At 44.3% G+C, this 16,883-nt stretch overlaps 2 protein-coding genes across 5 annotated transcripts in view; one reads left to right on the top strand and one right to left on the bottom strand.

The window, feature by feature from the left end:
• The first annotated feature begins 432 nt into the window (after positions 1–432).
• Positions 433–13,616, top strand: RAC1 (Rac family small GTPase 1). The gene is made up of 6 exons (XM_019637427.1): positions 433–530; positions 933–1,004; positions 3,807–3,924; positions 10,693–10,755; positions 11,532–11,691; positions 11,975–13,616. The coding sequence occupies exons 1-6, from the start codon at positions 433–435 to the stop codon at positions 12,103–12,105; spliced, it is 642 nt and encodes a 213-aa protein (XP_019492972.1). The 3' UTR covers positions 12,106–13,616.
• The window catches only part of DAGLB (diacylglycerol lipase beta), a 28,475-nt gene continuing 24,715 nt past the window's right edge, over positions 13,124–16,883 (bottom strand). For all 4 annotated transcript variants that reach the window (XM_019637504.1, XM_019637502.1, XM_019637503.1 and 1 more), the window contains one exon: positions 13,124–16,823. In XM_019637504.1, coding sequence (XP_019493049.1) covers positions 16,628–16,823 — 196 coding nt within the window. In that variant the 3' untranslated portion in view covers positions 13,124–16,627. The remainder of the gene's footprint in view (positions 16,824–16,883) is intronic.

Raw genomic sequence — 16,883 nt, 5'->3', positions numbered from 1 at the left:
TAGGAGCCCCTGAAGTCACCATGTGAATGTTGTAAAATCTGGAGACCATTTCTTGGCTAATGGCGCAGTAATCTTAATTTTTAGGTGATGTTCTCTTGAAAAAGATTGAAGTGATTAGGAGACTTCCATGCCCACTCTGACCTCTGCCTGATGGTACCCAGTACCCCTTAACAGAGGCTTTCCTGTCTCAGGAGTATTTCTGCATGGTTCTCTATTACTTTCTCCTCTTTGCAGGGAAGTTTACTCCAGTAGCCCTGAGCCACTAATTAATATGTCTGGATTCTATTGTGTTAGCTGCTCTAAAAGCTTGTGGTGATATGTGAGGGGGGAGGTAGCGCATGAATACAGATGAATTAAAGTGAGAATAGTTCTGTGTGGTGGTTATGACTAAGCACTCTGTTCAGAGAACAGTCACTACTGATTGTCAGAGGGATGGCTTTAGGAAGGTGCTGGAATTTGAGCTGCCCCTCACAGGCAACAAAATCTATTAGCGACAAAGTAGAAGTTACAGAGGAAAGCTATGTTTGCATGTTAGTATTCATCAGAATACTTTGAGGGGAGAATTGAAGATTCTTGGATCAAAGACTTCTACAGATGGCCACAGGAAAGACTTTCAATTTTAAAATACTGTTCTTCTTGAACCATTACTTTTTTAATAACTATTTTTGACTGTTATGCTAATAACACCTACCTAAACAGGATGCAAAGGCTCCTCAGTGCCTTTCTGAGAGATTCTAGATTGTTTATTTTAAATTTCAGGATGAAAATTCTATATGAGTAGTGTTAAAAGGCTATAGAAACAGTTTTATTTAAATGCTAAGTACTTGGTGTATACTCCTTGATTTTTCTATAAATCATTTTAACAGAATAATGAAAACTAGGATTACATTCCTGTTGACTAAGCAACTTACACTTTTTTTCTCTCTCTTTAGAGCCGTTGGTAAAACTTGCCTCCTGATCAGTTACACAACCAATGCATTTCCTGGAGAGTATATCCCCACTGTGTAAGTATTTTGAGTTAAACTGGGAATTAACTTGTCTGTGATAAGTTTTTCAGACACCTCTCACCTTTGTTTTGCGATAGTCATTCTTAATCCTTACATGAACAGATATAATTAGTTTTCGTCTCATTCACTAAAGTGTAGTTATAAGGTATTTGGGCTTTTAAATAATACTTAATGTTTCCACATAGTGGTAAACACGCAGCTTTCCTCATTGATTTTTTTAGACATTCAGGAAATAGAAGACAGTTAACTAACTGAAGTACAGAGACTGGCTAATGTAAGAGTTTCAGATAAACTCGGCCTTCTGGACCCTGTGTGTGAAGAAGCGTCAAGGAACTGGAACATGAACTACTGTATTCTGTGTTTTTTGTTTTGTTTTGTTTTTTTTTTTAAATTTTTATTGGGGAATTGGGGGAAGGGGAACAGACAAGCTGCTATCCTTTTGTTCTTCAGTCTAGTTGTGGAGGATGTTGCTTCACTGGCCCAAGTTGGCACCATCATTGTGCTCTTCCCGGGCGAGGCAGATCAGTCGCCAGCTTCTGGATGGCCACTCACTGCGGCTGCTGGCCGCTGGCTACACATGGTAGCTCATGGCAACCCATTGCCACAGGGGCTGAGCCTGCGCCACCACCGGTGACTCACGGCAGCCCAGCTCCAGGTTGAGCTGTTGTTCAGCATCTTAGCTGTAGAGGGCAGTGTCACTGGCCCTCATATGTGGGATCCGAACCGGGGCCCTCTGGCATCCCAAGCCAATTCTTAACCAACGCGCCACTCGGCCGGCCCCTGTATTCTGTTTTAATTTGCCTTTCCAGCAAGTAACCTGATGGTTACATTTCACTGTTAAGTTATGGAGTCAAAACGAGGGTGTGTGTGTGAGGGGGAGCGCATGGAGGATGGCATTGCTTATTTTACAGGATAGCAGAATTGGGTGGAGATGGCAAATTGAGTTACTAGGGAACCCATGTACCCAGTGGAGTCTCAGAGCACTCTGTCCTCACAGCTACCGTCCTACTGGAAGGAAACCTCAAGTCCTACAAGTACTTACCTGAGGCACAGCACTCATGCAGGTGCTCCCTCAGGTGTCGTGCCTATTTTCATATAAGTGGACTCATACTGTCCATGTCCTGACTTTATGGTGGGGACTTCCTTATCTACACGTGTTAATGACTGTGAACTACTGTAGCTGATTTAACCATTGGTAATTTAGGCCTTTTTCTTTTTGGGGGGCATTACAAACAGTGCTGTGTCTCTGTGCACATGTGACGGGGGAATTGTGCCAAATCAAAAGGGAATGGACAGTTTAAATTTTGATAGATACTACCATTTGCTGTCTAAAAGGCTATCATTTTGGCCAGCTGTGATTGAAACAGCCCTTTAATACATGCTGTGGTCCATATGAGTGGGGAAAAAGTCACCTCATTTGCATTTCTGATCATCAGTGAGGTTAAAATCTTGAATGTTTACTGTCCATTTATAGTCTTCTGTGAATTGACTGTTGAAATTCTTTGCTTATTTTTCTACTGAAATTTTTTCTTACTGGTGGAACTTTTGTATATAAGAAACATTAATCCCTCTGTCTCTGATTTGTCTTTGAACTTTGTTATGGTGTCTTCTGCCATAAAGAAGTGTAACATTTTTATGTAAATATGCCCATCTCCCGTTGCCCTGAGTTTTATATCTTACTTAGGAAGACCATTCCTACTTCAATGATGCAGTAATTTTTCTAAGATTTTTGTGGCTAAAAGTTTTATCTTTAATTCAATTAATTTATTTTGTGGTATAGTATGAGGCAGGCACCTGATTCTTTTTCCCAGATGGGGAAAAAGATCACACTACCATTTATTGAATATTGACCCTTTTCTCATGGAGGCAGAGGTACAAGACATCAACCTGTTTTTTTATGAAAGCTTGTTTGCTCATTAAATTCTATAAACCATATTGGAACCTTAATCAGACCTTGACTTGGCTGTCCCAGTGTAGTAAGACCCTAAGTTTTAGTCTTCAGAGTGTGTGAAAATTAATTCAAGCGTTTTACTTTAAAGGCTGATGTATTGCGTTCTGTTTGGTACTTGCCCTGGTTCGAATTGCAGTGCCAGCTTCTCTTTTTAATGAACTATTCTATGATATATGTCAATTTTTAATGCCAACTTTATTCTCCCCATCAGCCGGTAGGCTTTTCTGGACCGCCTCTTATAGTTAACTAATTTGTGTATAGAAACTTCAAATTAACTTACATGTATGTGTAATCTGGTACACTCACTTTGAAAATGTGACATGAAAGCTACTTAAAGCCACTGCACTTTGGTTGCAGGCATGGGTGACCAACACTTGACTGACTACCACCCTACACTTGGGTGGGTGTTGTGGGGTGCCATCTTGTTGAAAACGAGTCACACTTGGCTGTTAATAACAAGTGCGATTTGAAAGAGGGACTAATTTTATACTTTATTTCTTCCTGGGAGAAAAATCTTAATGTTCTGTTTATTAAAGGTAAAGCTTTTTTATTGCTGACAGTAATTTGTTTCAGTGAAACTTGGTAGCTTTCCTTTGTGTCTCAGGCATTTTCCTCAAGTTGTGCATTTGTTTCCCTCATACTTCACGCTGTTTTCCCTCCATTTCAAAGCCCATAAGGCTGCTCCTAGAGCCTGCAGGAGGGGCATCTGCTGGCCTGATGGCCTCTGGGCCCCTCCCAGCCTTCTCAGGACCGCCTCCTCTGGGACCCCGCTAGGACAGCGAATCGGGTCCTGGACCTGTGCCTTACGCTCCAAGGCGAAAGACTAACCTTTTTCCTACATCCTACAGCTTCGACAACTATTCTGCCAATGTTATGGTCGATGGGAAACCGGTGAATCTGGGCTTGTGGGATACTGCTGGACAAGAGGATTATGACCGATTACGTCCCCTCTCCTATCCGCAGACAGTAAGGATCATGGCTGGTGTTTAACGTGTCCTTTAAAGTGTACAATCCCTGAGTGTTTAGTGATTGCATGTCACCTATGGATTTGTTTATATGTTCTACGTCTGGGGTATGCTGAGTATCGCAAATGAAGTGAAATTGGTTCAGGAGTGCACAGCCCCCTCGATACAAAGCAGGGTTTTGTTTTTATGTTCTGAGCAGTTACTGACACAGTGCTGTGCAGTTTACATTGTCATTTAGTTGAGGACAGCTGTGTGAAACAGGTACTGTTTTGTTTCTGCAAACCAGTTTTAACAAGTTAGTTTCAAGATAGTTAAGATTGTGGTTCCTTTAGGTCAAGTTAGTAACTAATCTTGTGGGTTTAATACTATTTTTTCTATAAAACATGCTTATTTTCTATGGCTTTAGTACTTAAATCTTCTCAATGTAGATCGAGGTTTCAGTTTTATAAAAAATGTGTTCATTGTGTCCAGTCAGAAAAACTTACCTTTGCTTCTATATCAAACAGCTAAATCTATTTACCAAAGCTAGAGCAGTAGCTGGTGAAAACATGGTTAGAAGCCACTTGTCTTTAAATAAGCAATTGTCTTACTTGTATCCTTTGCTTATCTTGTTACATGTTTGTTCTTCCTTTTAAAAGTGTATTTTCAAACAACTTTGGAGACTTTGTGACTAACTGGCAAACCCAGTATAGAGGCAGTTGAGCAAATTCCTTGGGTTCAAATCCCTTTGTCTCTCTTATTAGCTGTGTGACCTTGGGCAGCTTTCTTCATCTCTGATCTTGACCTTTCTCTGGAAATGACACGAGTTAATACTCATAAGCACTACAGGCACATTGCAGACACCCCAGGCTAGATGCTGTTGGGGTTCCTCCTCTTTCTTATGTAGGTGTATTCATCTGGAGGGCTCCTCAGCTCAGAGGCAAACCCAAATTCCTGGAAGTTGTTTGTGCTCTCAGCAAGAGGGGGCTGGCCACAGGGGTTAAGGTCAGTGTCAGGGCGACATCCAGAGAAGGCAGGCTTTGATCCTTTGATTGATTTAACCATCATTGTCTTGGGAGGGAGTGCAGGTGAAAAACAACTAATTAGTTCCAGGCTACTGAAATCTTATTTTTTGTTTTTAAATTAACTTCCTATGTAGTAATGATAGTTTTAAACTTTTGAATGCAGCTTTTTCCATGCAATAGTCATTGTCTTTTTTTTTTTTTTTCCTGTTAGAGGAATTGCCAAATACGATTTCTTTGAGCTATAGGTTTTTGATGATCGGCCTTGAGCTGAATTCTGGTGACAGTGCTAAACAAAGACCAAAACTCTAAAATTGGGGGCGGGGGGGGGGGTTGGGGGTTGAATTGCATGGTTTTTCAGTTAATCTCCAGTTAAAAATTAACTAAGTATACAAACCAGCCAATTTACAAATAGTGCCAGTTCATCAATATGTTTAGGAAACTGTTCCATACGAGCGGTGCTCAGTAATTCCAGGTTGTAAATGGATTTGCAAACATACTGGTTGGTTGAGGAGGAGTCTCCTGCCCCCTGGATACGTGTAGAAGGGCGGGGTGTCACTCAGTCATGGCATGTGACTCAAAGGGTTGGGTGTGCCCTTTTTCTCTGAGGGAGTCACTTGCGGTAAGTCACAGGTGACTTGGCGAGAGGCCTGCTTTGTGCCTAAGAACACAGGCAGTAACCAGCTGAGTCAGGCTGTGGTGACGAGGCTGAAATCGAGTGGCTGTTGTCCTTCTGGAGCCAGGACTTGGACTGTGATGTCACATTCTGTGAGGTGAAAGGATGGCTTCCTATCAAATACTGAACAGCAAACGGAGCAAGACATGCTTCTCACCCTCAGGTAGCTCACAGGTACCTTGTACCCGCAGAAGGCGCATGCGGGACTGCTGAGGAGCCCGAGAGACAGCACCCACGCAGCGGTGACAGGCCTCCTTTGAAATGAGGACCTTTTCTTGGCTAATGGGGGGCCAGGCCCCAAGTGCTGAGGGACCGCCGCCTGGAAGATCTCCTTCCCTTCCTCTGAGCCGTGCTGTCTTTCCAGGAGGATAGGCTGCACCTTAATTTCTCTCTGGCAAAGGGGAAGAAGGCTAAACTTTGTGCCAAGTGGAACATGGTCTTGGCTGTTGGCTTCGTGGTCCGCAGGCCTGTTCACGGCTCATCCATGACTGCTCAGACCCACTCTGGAAGGGCCAGTTGGCAGACGTCTTATCTGAGGTGTCCTGAAAAGGGATGCTGTGTTTCCTGAGGCCATTTGATGCTGGCATCCTTTGCCGTTGGGTAGCTCTGTGTAGCTAAGTCCTATCTGTTTAAACCATTAGTTTCTACTTCATTTTTCAAAAGATGGTGAGCAAATAGTCATCCTCGTCAATATAAATTGCCCTTCAGCCTTTTATTTTTCTAAATTAAGTAATCCTTAGGGCTTTTCTGTCCTTAATGAATTATCTTTACCTTCTTTTTAAAATATTTTGTAAGCTCTGCATGTTTACCTTCATTCAGTTGGCGTGCTCAGAAGCAAGGTGTGATCTGAGTAGTACTGGAGCCCCCATGGCGCAGTAGGTCCGGTCACCTGTGAGTGGGGACATATGTGATTTGCCCGAGTGTGTGTGCTGTGAGATGCACGCTGCCGTGGTTGGTTTGCTTAGATCTGCTGGCTTCTGTTCGGGTCAGCCAGCACTCCAGTGTGTCATGCCAGTATCTTCATTTTCTGTGTGTGATGTGAGAAGGGTTTTAAAGTCCAGGGCTAGATTACTGCAGTATCAGAGAGGAAGAAAAACCGCAGCGTTTAGCTTGACTGTTTTGATTTTCAAAAGCCTTCAAGCACTTGTTAGGCTGGCTGTTGCAGCATTAGTGTTCTGCAGCCAAAGCTCTTGAGGAACACAGCTGTGGTTAAATAGAACGGGGGCTGTTACTCTGTCCCGATGGAAACACACACTTTGGAGGACTGGGGTGAGTGTGGACTTCTGTTGTGTGATTTGGGCGAGGGCTCAGGGAAGCAGGGATTTGCTCGGGCTTGGATGCTGGCAGGAAGCAGGGTAGTTCTAGGGTTGGGTATTTTAATAAACTTTACCGAGTAGGTGGAGATGGAGCAAGGCTAAAGCTGTGATTGGTACAGAAGTATCACACACTCGCCTCGGCTGGAACGGGGGATGTTTGGTAGTTTGCGTGTGACCCTGTATTTGTTTGTGCTTAAACAAGATTGTGGAGCCGTCTTCTGTTTCTTTCTTTCGGTCTCAGTTTCAGCTCGGTCACACAGTCCCTTTTCTGCTGTTGGTGTTCTGGGACATTGTGTTATTCCACACAAACTTGCTGTGGCAGCGCAGTGGGTGCCAGGCCCACTCCCAGGTGGCGAGCTGCTCTTCTCGTCACCCTCAGCGTGGTTAGCGCCATTCTGATGACACGTTTGCAGCTGCTTTTCTCTGCCGTTTGTGTGCCCTGTATTTTTTCTGGTGCATGGAATGCCTGTATTAAAAACTATTCCAAGGCTGGAACTAAAACCCTGGTGGAAAGCATTTGAAAGAGAAAAAATGAAAGCATGAGAAATGATAGCGCTTTTGGAATGGTGAGATTCCAGCCACCCAGAGGTCTGCCCGCTCTCACTCTGCTAAGGCCCACTTGTTTTTTTGGGGATTGTGCCACTGACAGATAGGGAGGGGGCAGTGTTTAGAACTGCTGTGCTTTTGACCAGTGAGGGAGAGCAGGTTTGCGAGACAGGAGTGATCGAGTCACTGAAGGCCCACTGGGAGTTGGCACGGTCAGAAATGACAGCCAATGTAAGGAAAGTAGCGTTCAAGTCCAGAGGAAAGGTGGGCCTGTGGCCTTGACAGCTCAGGTGGACTAAAGAGGCTCCAGAACACACAAGTGACCTGGAGGAAAGGAGGGTGCGGCCACATCATGGGTAGCCGTGCTGGGGAGTTCTGAGTGTCACAGGACAGGTGTTCAGATAGAGGGACCTCCGGGCAGAGACGAGCAGCATAGACAGCACGGTGTGTCAGGGCCAAACGCAGAGGTCGGAATAGTCAATGTCAGGTTAATAGCAAAAGCGTCAGAAATGTTTCCTTAAAACCATATTTATTGGGGGAAGAAAATGGAAGGAGGAAGGAACAGGCAGATGGTGTAACGTTAACGAAGGATGGAAAGCATGTTTCTTAATCAAAAAAGATGTTCTTAAAAATTGAAAAGGGTAGAACAGCTGTGGCTACAGGACATTTTGAAGCTGAGTCTTGTGGCCAATCCATCCCCACGAGTCCCTGTGTCACAGTGAAGACTGGCATCACATCAAGGCCTTGACGACACATCTTCACCAATAGTCAGAGATTGAACCTGGGAGTTACGCGACCTCTGATTTGTGAATCAGAGCAGCTTGAGTGAGAGGAAATTAAGATAATTCTCTTTTCTGTCTGTCTCTGAAACAGTTCCAGGGACTCTGTTGAATTCTAGGGTTCTGTGTTGCTACAAGAGCAAGTCTTTCCATTTTGGGGGGACAAAGAAATGAATTGAAAGCATTGTGATGAACACTGGACATGCTGTCACTTCTGGGCCACATCATCCAAATCTGCAGGGGGCAGGGACTTAAAGGTCCCAGTGCAGCAACACTGTTTGTCTCAGTAAAAATGCAGGTCCCTCAGCTCAGAGCCCACTCCCAGACCTGGGGGGAGGACACGACCAGCATTTCTGCACAGGCAGGACACTTGTCATGGTCACAGCTCTCAGGCCTGGCCCTGTTCCCAGACAGCCTTTCGCCGAGAGGCCTGATTCACAGACAGGTTCCTTTGCCATTTGCTGTGGCCTCACTGGGCTCGTGTCTGAGAACTTGGATGGAGATCTGTGAAAGGTGAGCTGTCGCTAATGGATGCTAGTGACAGACAGCACTAAGAGCATGCCTTTGTTGAGGGAGGGAATGAGCATAAACTTCCTGGGCAAAGGAACCCACTGTGTTTGCTGCCCTGGGGGAGCGCCCATCTCCTCCCAGTATTTACCTGACCTCTGCCCACCACCGTTGACCTTTACACGGTCCCTCCTTTATGCCGCCTTTGCCAGGTTGGTTGGTGGAGTGTTTGGGTGGTATTTGGCATCATAGGCCTGTGAGATCATTATTTGCTTCCAGATCAAAACCTTGGGAGGGTTGAGACAGAATTCTGATGAAGAACAAGTAACAGGCTGTATTGATTTTTGTTTTCCTTAGTTTTTACTAAACTCAAACAAAGTTCTCATGCATTACTAGGTTGAAGCGTACGGTAAGGATAGAACCTCCAGGGGCAAAGACAAGCCGATTGCCGTATGTAAAACTTTCAGTCGACTTCAGTTTCAAGCTTTATCTGTTCTCTCGTTTCATAGTTTTCCTAGGATTTCTGTTGAGCCTCATGTTCCTTGAGTGTCTTATATTTAATTCACTCAAGGTTGGGGTTTTGCTTGATGACACATGCTTTCATTAGAGCGTGGCAGTTTACCTACTAGCTTGAATCAAAGTGGTTCGGGAACTGCTTTCTTCCCACCTCCCTAGTGAAAGGAGGAAGAGAGAGGCCTTGAGAAAAGGGCCTCTCCCCAGGGTGGTGGAGATGGAGACCTGGAAGGCTCCCCACAGGCCCTGTGCCTGGCCGGGCAGGACTAACCAGGGCTGCCAGGGCCTCCTCCGCTGTGGTGTCCCGGTGCCTTGGCCTGTCTGGGTGTGGCTGTGGGCGGCGCTGGTGAGCTAACCCCACTCTGCTTTGAAGTGTCCTAATCAGCTCAGGTGCCGAAATGTTGCGGTGATTCTTGGACAAGCTTGTGCATGCGCTAGCATTTTGAAAACCTTCATCAAAAGCTGTTATGTAGGATGTTTCTTTCCTTTTCAGGTACAAGATATCAGCTGGATGATTGAAAGTGTTAGCTTGGGATTGGGTACATTTCACAAAGTAGCGTAATTGCCATTTTCCAGGAAAATGTTTTATAAACTTAGTATTTTAGAAATGCATGGGCATTTTTTAATGCAGGCAAATATTAAGACTTTTCACACAATGCAGAATGGGAGAAACAACCCAGATATTTTACGTTTAGCCAGAAATTCTTCCAGGTACTTATTCTGCATCTACTTCTTCCTTTGACTCTACTTCAACTACAACTTCCCGTGGCACGCTCTCCAGATGCCATGTTTGGGTGCAGGGGTTGTGACAGCTAGGAAGACATACACCACTTACACATTAGACCAGCCTATATCATGGGGAAACGTGTTCATTTAGCAAATACTTGAGCCCTGGTCTGGGCCAGCGACTGTGATGGCAGCTTTTAGGAAGCAGTTTAATTAGAGCCCAGCAATCATCCAAAAATGTTTATACTTAACATGCAGACAAGGAGTTTGATGACAAGCATACCGTTTGTAGATAATGTTTTGAGAAACACCAAATTTTACAGAACTATTGTAGTAGTACCTTGAACTTGATTTTGTCCCTGTGTATAACAGACCATTAGGTTCCCAGTGGGACTTGGAGATGATGGAAAAGAAGCCCCCTCCGGGGTCTGATTTGATGTCTCTGGGCTTCAAGTAACTTGTAGCATATTCTGCTCTCCACTTGCCCCCTTCTGACATATAACTGGTTGCTTCATGTGCTGGTTCTGGTGTGGGAGCCATCCAACAAAACCCAAGGGGTGTATCCAGGGAGTGAGCTCGGACACGGGCCGTGGTGCTAGTGCATGCACTTGGCCAATGAGTCATCCCCAGCAGCATTTAGAAAGCGAATGTGTTCATTATTGTGAGGTCATCTTCTAAATGCCTCCCTGTGTTTCCTTTTTATAGGATGTATTCTTAATTTGCTTTTCTCTTGTGAGTCCTGCATCATTTGAAAATGTTCGTGCAAAGGTAAGTGGGAATTTTTTAGAAAAATATTGTTATATAATGTCACTTTCAGGAAGAAACATTTAAGAAATAAAATACCATTGACTGATAGAAATTTTCCATTATTTAAATTGGTTTTAGTAATTCTAAGGCAGATAATCAGCTTTTTAAGTATATGACTTCAGTATGCAGAATTCTAAAGTTTCAGACTCTGATTCAGAAGTGCTGTGCTTCTTGTTAAAATAACGAAGCACTTGGGAGTTGGTCTAATAAAAATAATGGCCATTACTTTTACTCGTGCATCTTTCACAAACTTAGTGGAAATGATACATGCAAGTCGCCCCTTCCATCGTAAGTGATTGGTGTGGTAATGGCGACAACTGAGACCTCGGTCCAGATAGTTTCTTATCCCTGAATATATTTTCCAAGCTGATCTAAGCACTTGACTCATTGTACCAAAAACAAAGTGGATTGGGGTGGGGGAGACCTTCCCTTCCTCTTTCCCTCTTGCTCTTACTGACAAGTAGCACCTATGTTGTGGGGTTGTTAATCTTGGGAGTCCTGCTTCCTAATCAAACACGCACAGGTAGTCCCGTGGTCCAGGTGGCCCCGTGTCCAAGGTAGTCCTGTGGTCCTTGAAGGTGTGAGTAAGGCTGGAGAGCAGGCGCAGTTTCCTGCATGAAGGCCCGTAGGGACGCAGTGACAAAGGGGCAGTGGACACATTTTTGCAAGTGTGTGGCTGTAATTTAGGACGTTCATAAAGGAGAATGTCATAACTTTTTTCCTTTCTTCGAATCTAGTGGTATCCTGAAGTGCGACACCATTGTCCCAACACTCCCATCATCCTGGTGGGGACTAAGCTTGATCTTAGGGATGATAAAGACACGATTGAAAAACTGAAGGAGAAGAAGCTAACGCCCATCACCTACCCACAGGGCTTAGCCATGGCTAAAGAGATCGGTATGAACTGCATTTTTCATGTTCGCTTTGGACATATTTTCATTTTCGTGATAGAGACGGGGGTCCAGTCTGGGGAAGTGGAGAGTGTTCTGCCCACTCAGGGTGTGGCTTACTTTGGGGGAACCAGTTAAACAAGGCCCGTGGTGTTCAGTGCTTGTAAGGAGATGGGGTTAGGCGTTGCCCTGCTGTGCTTCGCCTGCTGGCTGCCTCGCCCATTGTGCTCAGAAAAGGGGGGGTCAACACGCACACTGCCACGGGGCTAAGAGGCTGTGTTTCTCGGCAGGTGCTGTGAAGTACCTGGAATGCTCGGCCCTCACACAGCGCGGCCTCAAGACAGTGTTCGATGAAGCCATTCGAGCCGTGCTCTGCCCACCTCCTGTCAAGAAGAGGAAGAGAAAATGCCTGCTGTTGTAAAATGTCTGGGCCCGTCTCCTGCTGCCCTGTGCCCTTGGAACCTTTGTACGCTTCGCTCAAAAATGATGGAGCCTTCGCACTCAATGCCAAGTTTTTGTTACAGATTAGTTTTTCCATAAAACCATTTTGAACCAATCAGTAATTTTTAGGTTTTGTTTGTTTAAAGTGTACAAGTTCAAACTTTCACATTCTATTAAAATTCAGCCCCAAAATGACAAGCTTTCTTAAGGCCTTATTTTTCAAAAGCCCCTATTCTTGCTCAGAGTAAGAGTTGCCAAAATACCTTGTGAACTAAATTGCATTGTTTTGCTAAGAACACTAAGCACTAAACTGTTTAAAGACTTTTGTCTTTAAGATGTAGCTTCTGAAGTTAAGAAAGGCAGACACTTTGTAACTCATTTCACACAGGAGCAGTACAGCTTCTTCTGAAATGTTGCCATTGAATGCATTGATAATTGATCAACCCATGTTCGCCTAACATTGTACTGTATGTCACAATGGAGTGAGTGCAACGACTCAACTCTTTGGATTGATCTTCTTGATTTCATAGTGAGATTTTTTTTTTAATGTTAGTGTATTAGCTTTTGCTGAGATTTTAACAGAACTCTTACGTGTCCCTCTGAGGAAGTATTCTGCCCTAGCCATGGGTGCACTGGGGTGGAGGGGTGGGGGACACTTGATGGGATCAAAAGACAAAGACAGTATTTCGACAAAATATGAAGTGGACATTAATTTACACTACATTGTACACGTAATAATTAAACTGAATAAAAGTGTCACGGGTAAAATTTTAAAAACGTTAATTTCTGTCAAATGTAGATGAAGAAAGTTGGTATTAATCAGTTAATCAGTAAGTGTTTTCTTAAGCTTTTCCTTTTTTTTAAAACCTGCAGCCCCTCCCAAAATTGGGCATTTAATTCATCTTTGAACTGGTCATTCCCATAGTTGCTAACTTAGTAAGTGCTTTTCTTATAGAATCTAATGAGCAATATGCCTCCTTGTATTATAATTTTTCTTGATAATGCATTAGAAACTTTTTTTGTAGAGTAGTAAAAGTGCATTCCTGTTTTCATGTTACTTTATTCAAGCTAATAAGTGCTTTCCTTAGTTTTCTAGTAACTAGATGTAAAAATCATGTGTTGCATCTTTACGGTTTTTAAAATATTTTAGATATTCTTAAACTATGAACCTTAACATCACTGTCTTGCCAGATCACCGACCTGTACCCTGACTAACGCTGACACTCCTGCCATGCCCGCGTAGGCACGCTTCCCGTGGCTCTGCCTAACAGTGTTCCCTTGGGTCTGTGGGGTTGTGTAAGCCCCGTGCTCGTGCTAACGGAGTTCCCTACATCTTACCCACTGGCAAGAATACAAGGTTGGACCTTTCAACCACTAGAAAATTTTTTAAATTGACAATTGCAGGATTGTGGAGTGTTTTTACATTGATCTTTTGCTAATGCAATTAGCAGTATGTTTTGCATGTATGACTTAATAAATCCTTGAAACATATATGACTGGCACTATGTGAATTCTTAAGAGCTTCGTGAACAACAAATAATGTATGTTTGCCTCAGCTGAAAATGCTGGGTTGTTGAAGTTCATTTTCAGTGTGTGTTTTCCAGCTGGGGGACGGGGAGTGAGTGGCCCCTCCAGGGGGAGAAGATAGATGAGTCAGCAAACAATGGGGGATGGTGTTTGGTTTCATACCTGTTAAATGTTGGCAAGACAATGCGATGTCCATCTCGGCCAGGGCTCTGGGCTGAAAATGAGATGCTGGGACCCGAGTTGGCATCTTGGTACGGCAGAAGCTGACTATAGGGCTTTAAGATCCTTTTTAGAGCCTGAAATTGTACTATAAATAGTTCATGCTAGAATCCATTTTCTAAATATGTTTTTATTGTTTTGAAAAAGCAATATTTTGAGTGTTTTAAACCAAAGGTAAATAAGCTGTTTAAAGACCAAATCATCCTAAAGGTTTGCTACAAAAACAGCAGTCTTCCCCTTTCACACCCTCCCCAGAAGCAACTACTTTGAGTTCTAATTTTGGATTTGTCGCCACATGTCTAAATCATAGGCTTCCTTTTTTTTTTTTTTTTAACTTACTAGATCACCAGCTTATTAAAAAAGGATATAACTCAGGAACAGCCAGATGGAAGAGATGCTGGGGCAAGGTGTGGGAAAGGGGCGGACCTCCCGTGCTGTCTCCCCAAATCTCTGGGTGTTTGCCCACCTGGAAGCTCTCAGGACCCCATCTTGCAGGTTTTTATGGCGGCTTCACCACATAGGCAGAATTGGTTAATGTAACAATCTCCAGCTGTTGTCTAAATCTCTGAAGATGTTCAGATGTTTTATGTGTTTCATCAGTTTTCATTTTCAGAGTCTCCGAATCCTCTGACCACCATTTCTCTTACATGTTCATCTTTTGTTGCCTACGCCAACTCCTTGTTTTTCAATTTACTTCCTCATTTTGATGAACAGATTTTCCAAGAGCTACCTGAGAAGGAGTATGTGGGAATTCTGGTTTTGAGCCCTCACATCTTTGAAAATAACTTCATTCTACCCAGATACTTTTTGGCTGGGTCTAAAATCCCAGGTTGGAAATAACATCAGATTTTGGGAGGTGGTTCTCCCAGTGTCTGCCTCGGCCATTTCCATTGCAGGGGGAATGCTTTATTTACAAGTCTTATGGGACTTTTCCCTTTGTCTTCCATATCCTGGTGTTTATCCCTTGTGCTCTATGGGCTCTTTCCATCTGGAAACACACATCTCCCATTATTCAGGTATCCATTTGTTGTTGATTTCATCTTCCATGCGTTTAACTTTGATTTTCAGGTGTTCTTTTTTTATTCTCTATAAATACCATTTTTCAGCCCCATGGGTCAGTGTTGTGGTTGCAGCACCGTCTGTTCCCAAGCTGTGGCTGGGGTCATTCCAAGCTTCTGCATCTTTCTCTTGGCTCCTTGTTCAAGTGTCTGGCAATCCTTGGCTCATGCTTAAAGGTTGAGAACTTTAAACAGACTGGAAATTGAGCACAGGTTAGTCACAGTAGGGCAGTGTGTCTGAAATCTCTTACCTTTGTGCCCTAAGAATATAGGAATTGTTTAAAAACGAAACTTGTAGCAGTTGGACATTACCATGGCATTTCAATGGACGTTTTTTAGAGTCCTGTGCAGGTTTTCAGAAGCTAAGGGGGTCTGGCTGTGACAGCTGAGGTCCTGAGGAGAGGTATCTTGAGAGGTCAGATTTTCCAGGGGGTTCTCCTTGAAGGTCCTGGGAGCTAGCTCAGTGGGAGAAGTTGAGGAACGTCATTCCTAGTCCTCAACTGTGCTGGTGCCCGGCCCTCCTGCCCCCACCCTAAAGCAAATGGAGGGTCAGGTACTCACAGCCTTCACGTTAACCCCCTCATTTTGGGGAGTCCCATCTGCTTTCCTCCCACGTTAAAGGTGTACGGGGAATAGGGGTTGTAAAGCGGGTTTGTTCTTATCTTTCCTTGCGTACTTAGGATTCTGTTTCTCTAGCCTTCTAATCATTCCTGTCTCTTCTTTTCCCCATCCTGTGGGTTTATGCTTTCTAAAGAAATCCCTTTACTGTCATCTTACGGGGCCTCGTGGGGTGGAGAGTGGGGCGAAATAAGATGTGTGCAATCTTCCATCTTCCAGAGGGCCAAGAAAACTCAAGGCTTCATTTTGTTGTATACAGTGGACAGAAAAGATTAAAAGATGACTGCTATAAACGCACCTGGTAAAACAGACCTTCCTGGAAACTTCAGTAGAAGAGAGTATATCTGTACAGACACTAAGGACACGTGTTAAGTGCTTTACTTTTTAAATTCCCTCTGAACCCACTGGCCCAACTCCCAAGAGCAGGGGAGGCGGGGTGGGGGAGGGTTTACATCATGCTGGTGAGCTGGATGTTGGTGAGCTAGCCAGGTAGTGTAAACAGGAACTCTGGTGTGAGGGCAGGAGCTGGTCTCCACTCCCCTTCCTGAACTGGCTGTGTCTTGATTCCCAGTCACAACTCAGGGCTGACCTTAGTGCCACTAGGAGCAAAGCCCAGTCTGCATCCTCACAGCTGAGGACTGTTTGTATAGCCAGGAAAACCCAGTTTGCAAAATAAACTGCACAGTCGTCTGCCAAGTTCAGACTCATCTCAGACACAGGGACAAGACCCTGTCAGTGAATGTGGCCTGAGGGGTGGGAGTCTACAGATCCAGGAGGGCTGTAACCCTGGCTGCTGGGCCCCCTTTCCTGGGCAGTTCTCAGAAGCCGAGGAATCAGCAGGCCACTGGGGAAGGAGCATTGCTGACACTTCGCACATTCATTCATCCCATCACCTCAGTGCTCTCCTGCCTCCTGATTCTGATAATACTATGATCAAAATTATTTCTCAGATTACTCATTTAAACTCAGATTCAGTGCCTTTCAGAGTTCTACGCCACACCAGTGTCATGGGGTTCACTCGGATGGTAAGTCACGTTAAGAACAGCGGTGTGAGTCCCAGCCCACTGTCCTGGAATCTAGTTACACCATGTCCACGTGAGCGCCCCCATGGGCCTGACAGGACACGCAGGCAGGCCTGTCGGCCACCACACTGTCCAAGGCTCTCATCAGGATGTCCGGCATGTGGTCTGTTAGCATCTTTGGGCCGATGAGTATTTTGTTGAATTCTGACTCGTGTGACCACTTTGCAGTATACTGAGCAGTGTAACAGGAAAACCTGAAAGAAAAATCAATAGCAGGGTACCACTTGGGTTTAACTCCACACGTTTCTTTACTG

This window comes from Hipposideros armiger, unplaced genomic scaffold (genome assembly GCF_001890085.2).
Source record: "Hipposideros armiger isolate ML-2016 unplaced genomic scaffold, ASM189008v1 scaffold_33, whole genome shotgun sequence".
In the NCBI taxonomy this organism is placed as follows: Eukaryota; Metazoa; Chordata; class Mammalia; order Chiroptera; family Hipposideridae; genus Hipposideros; species Hipposideros armiger.
Note: the sequence above shows the minus strand (reverse complement) of the source record. Positions and strands in the feature narration are given on the sequence as shown.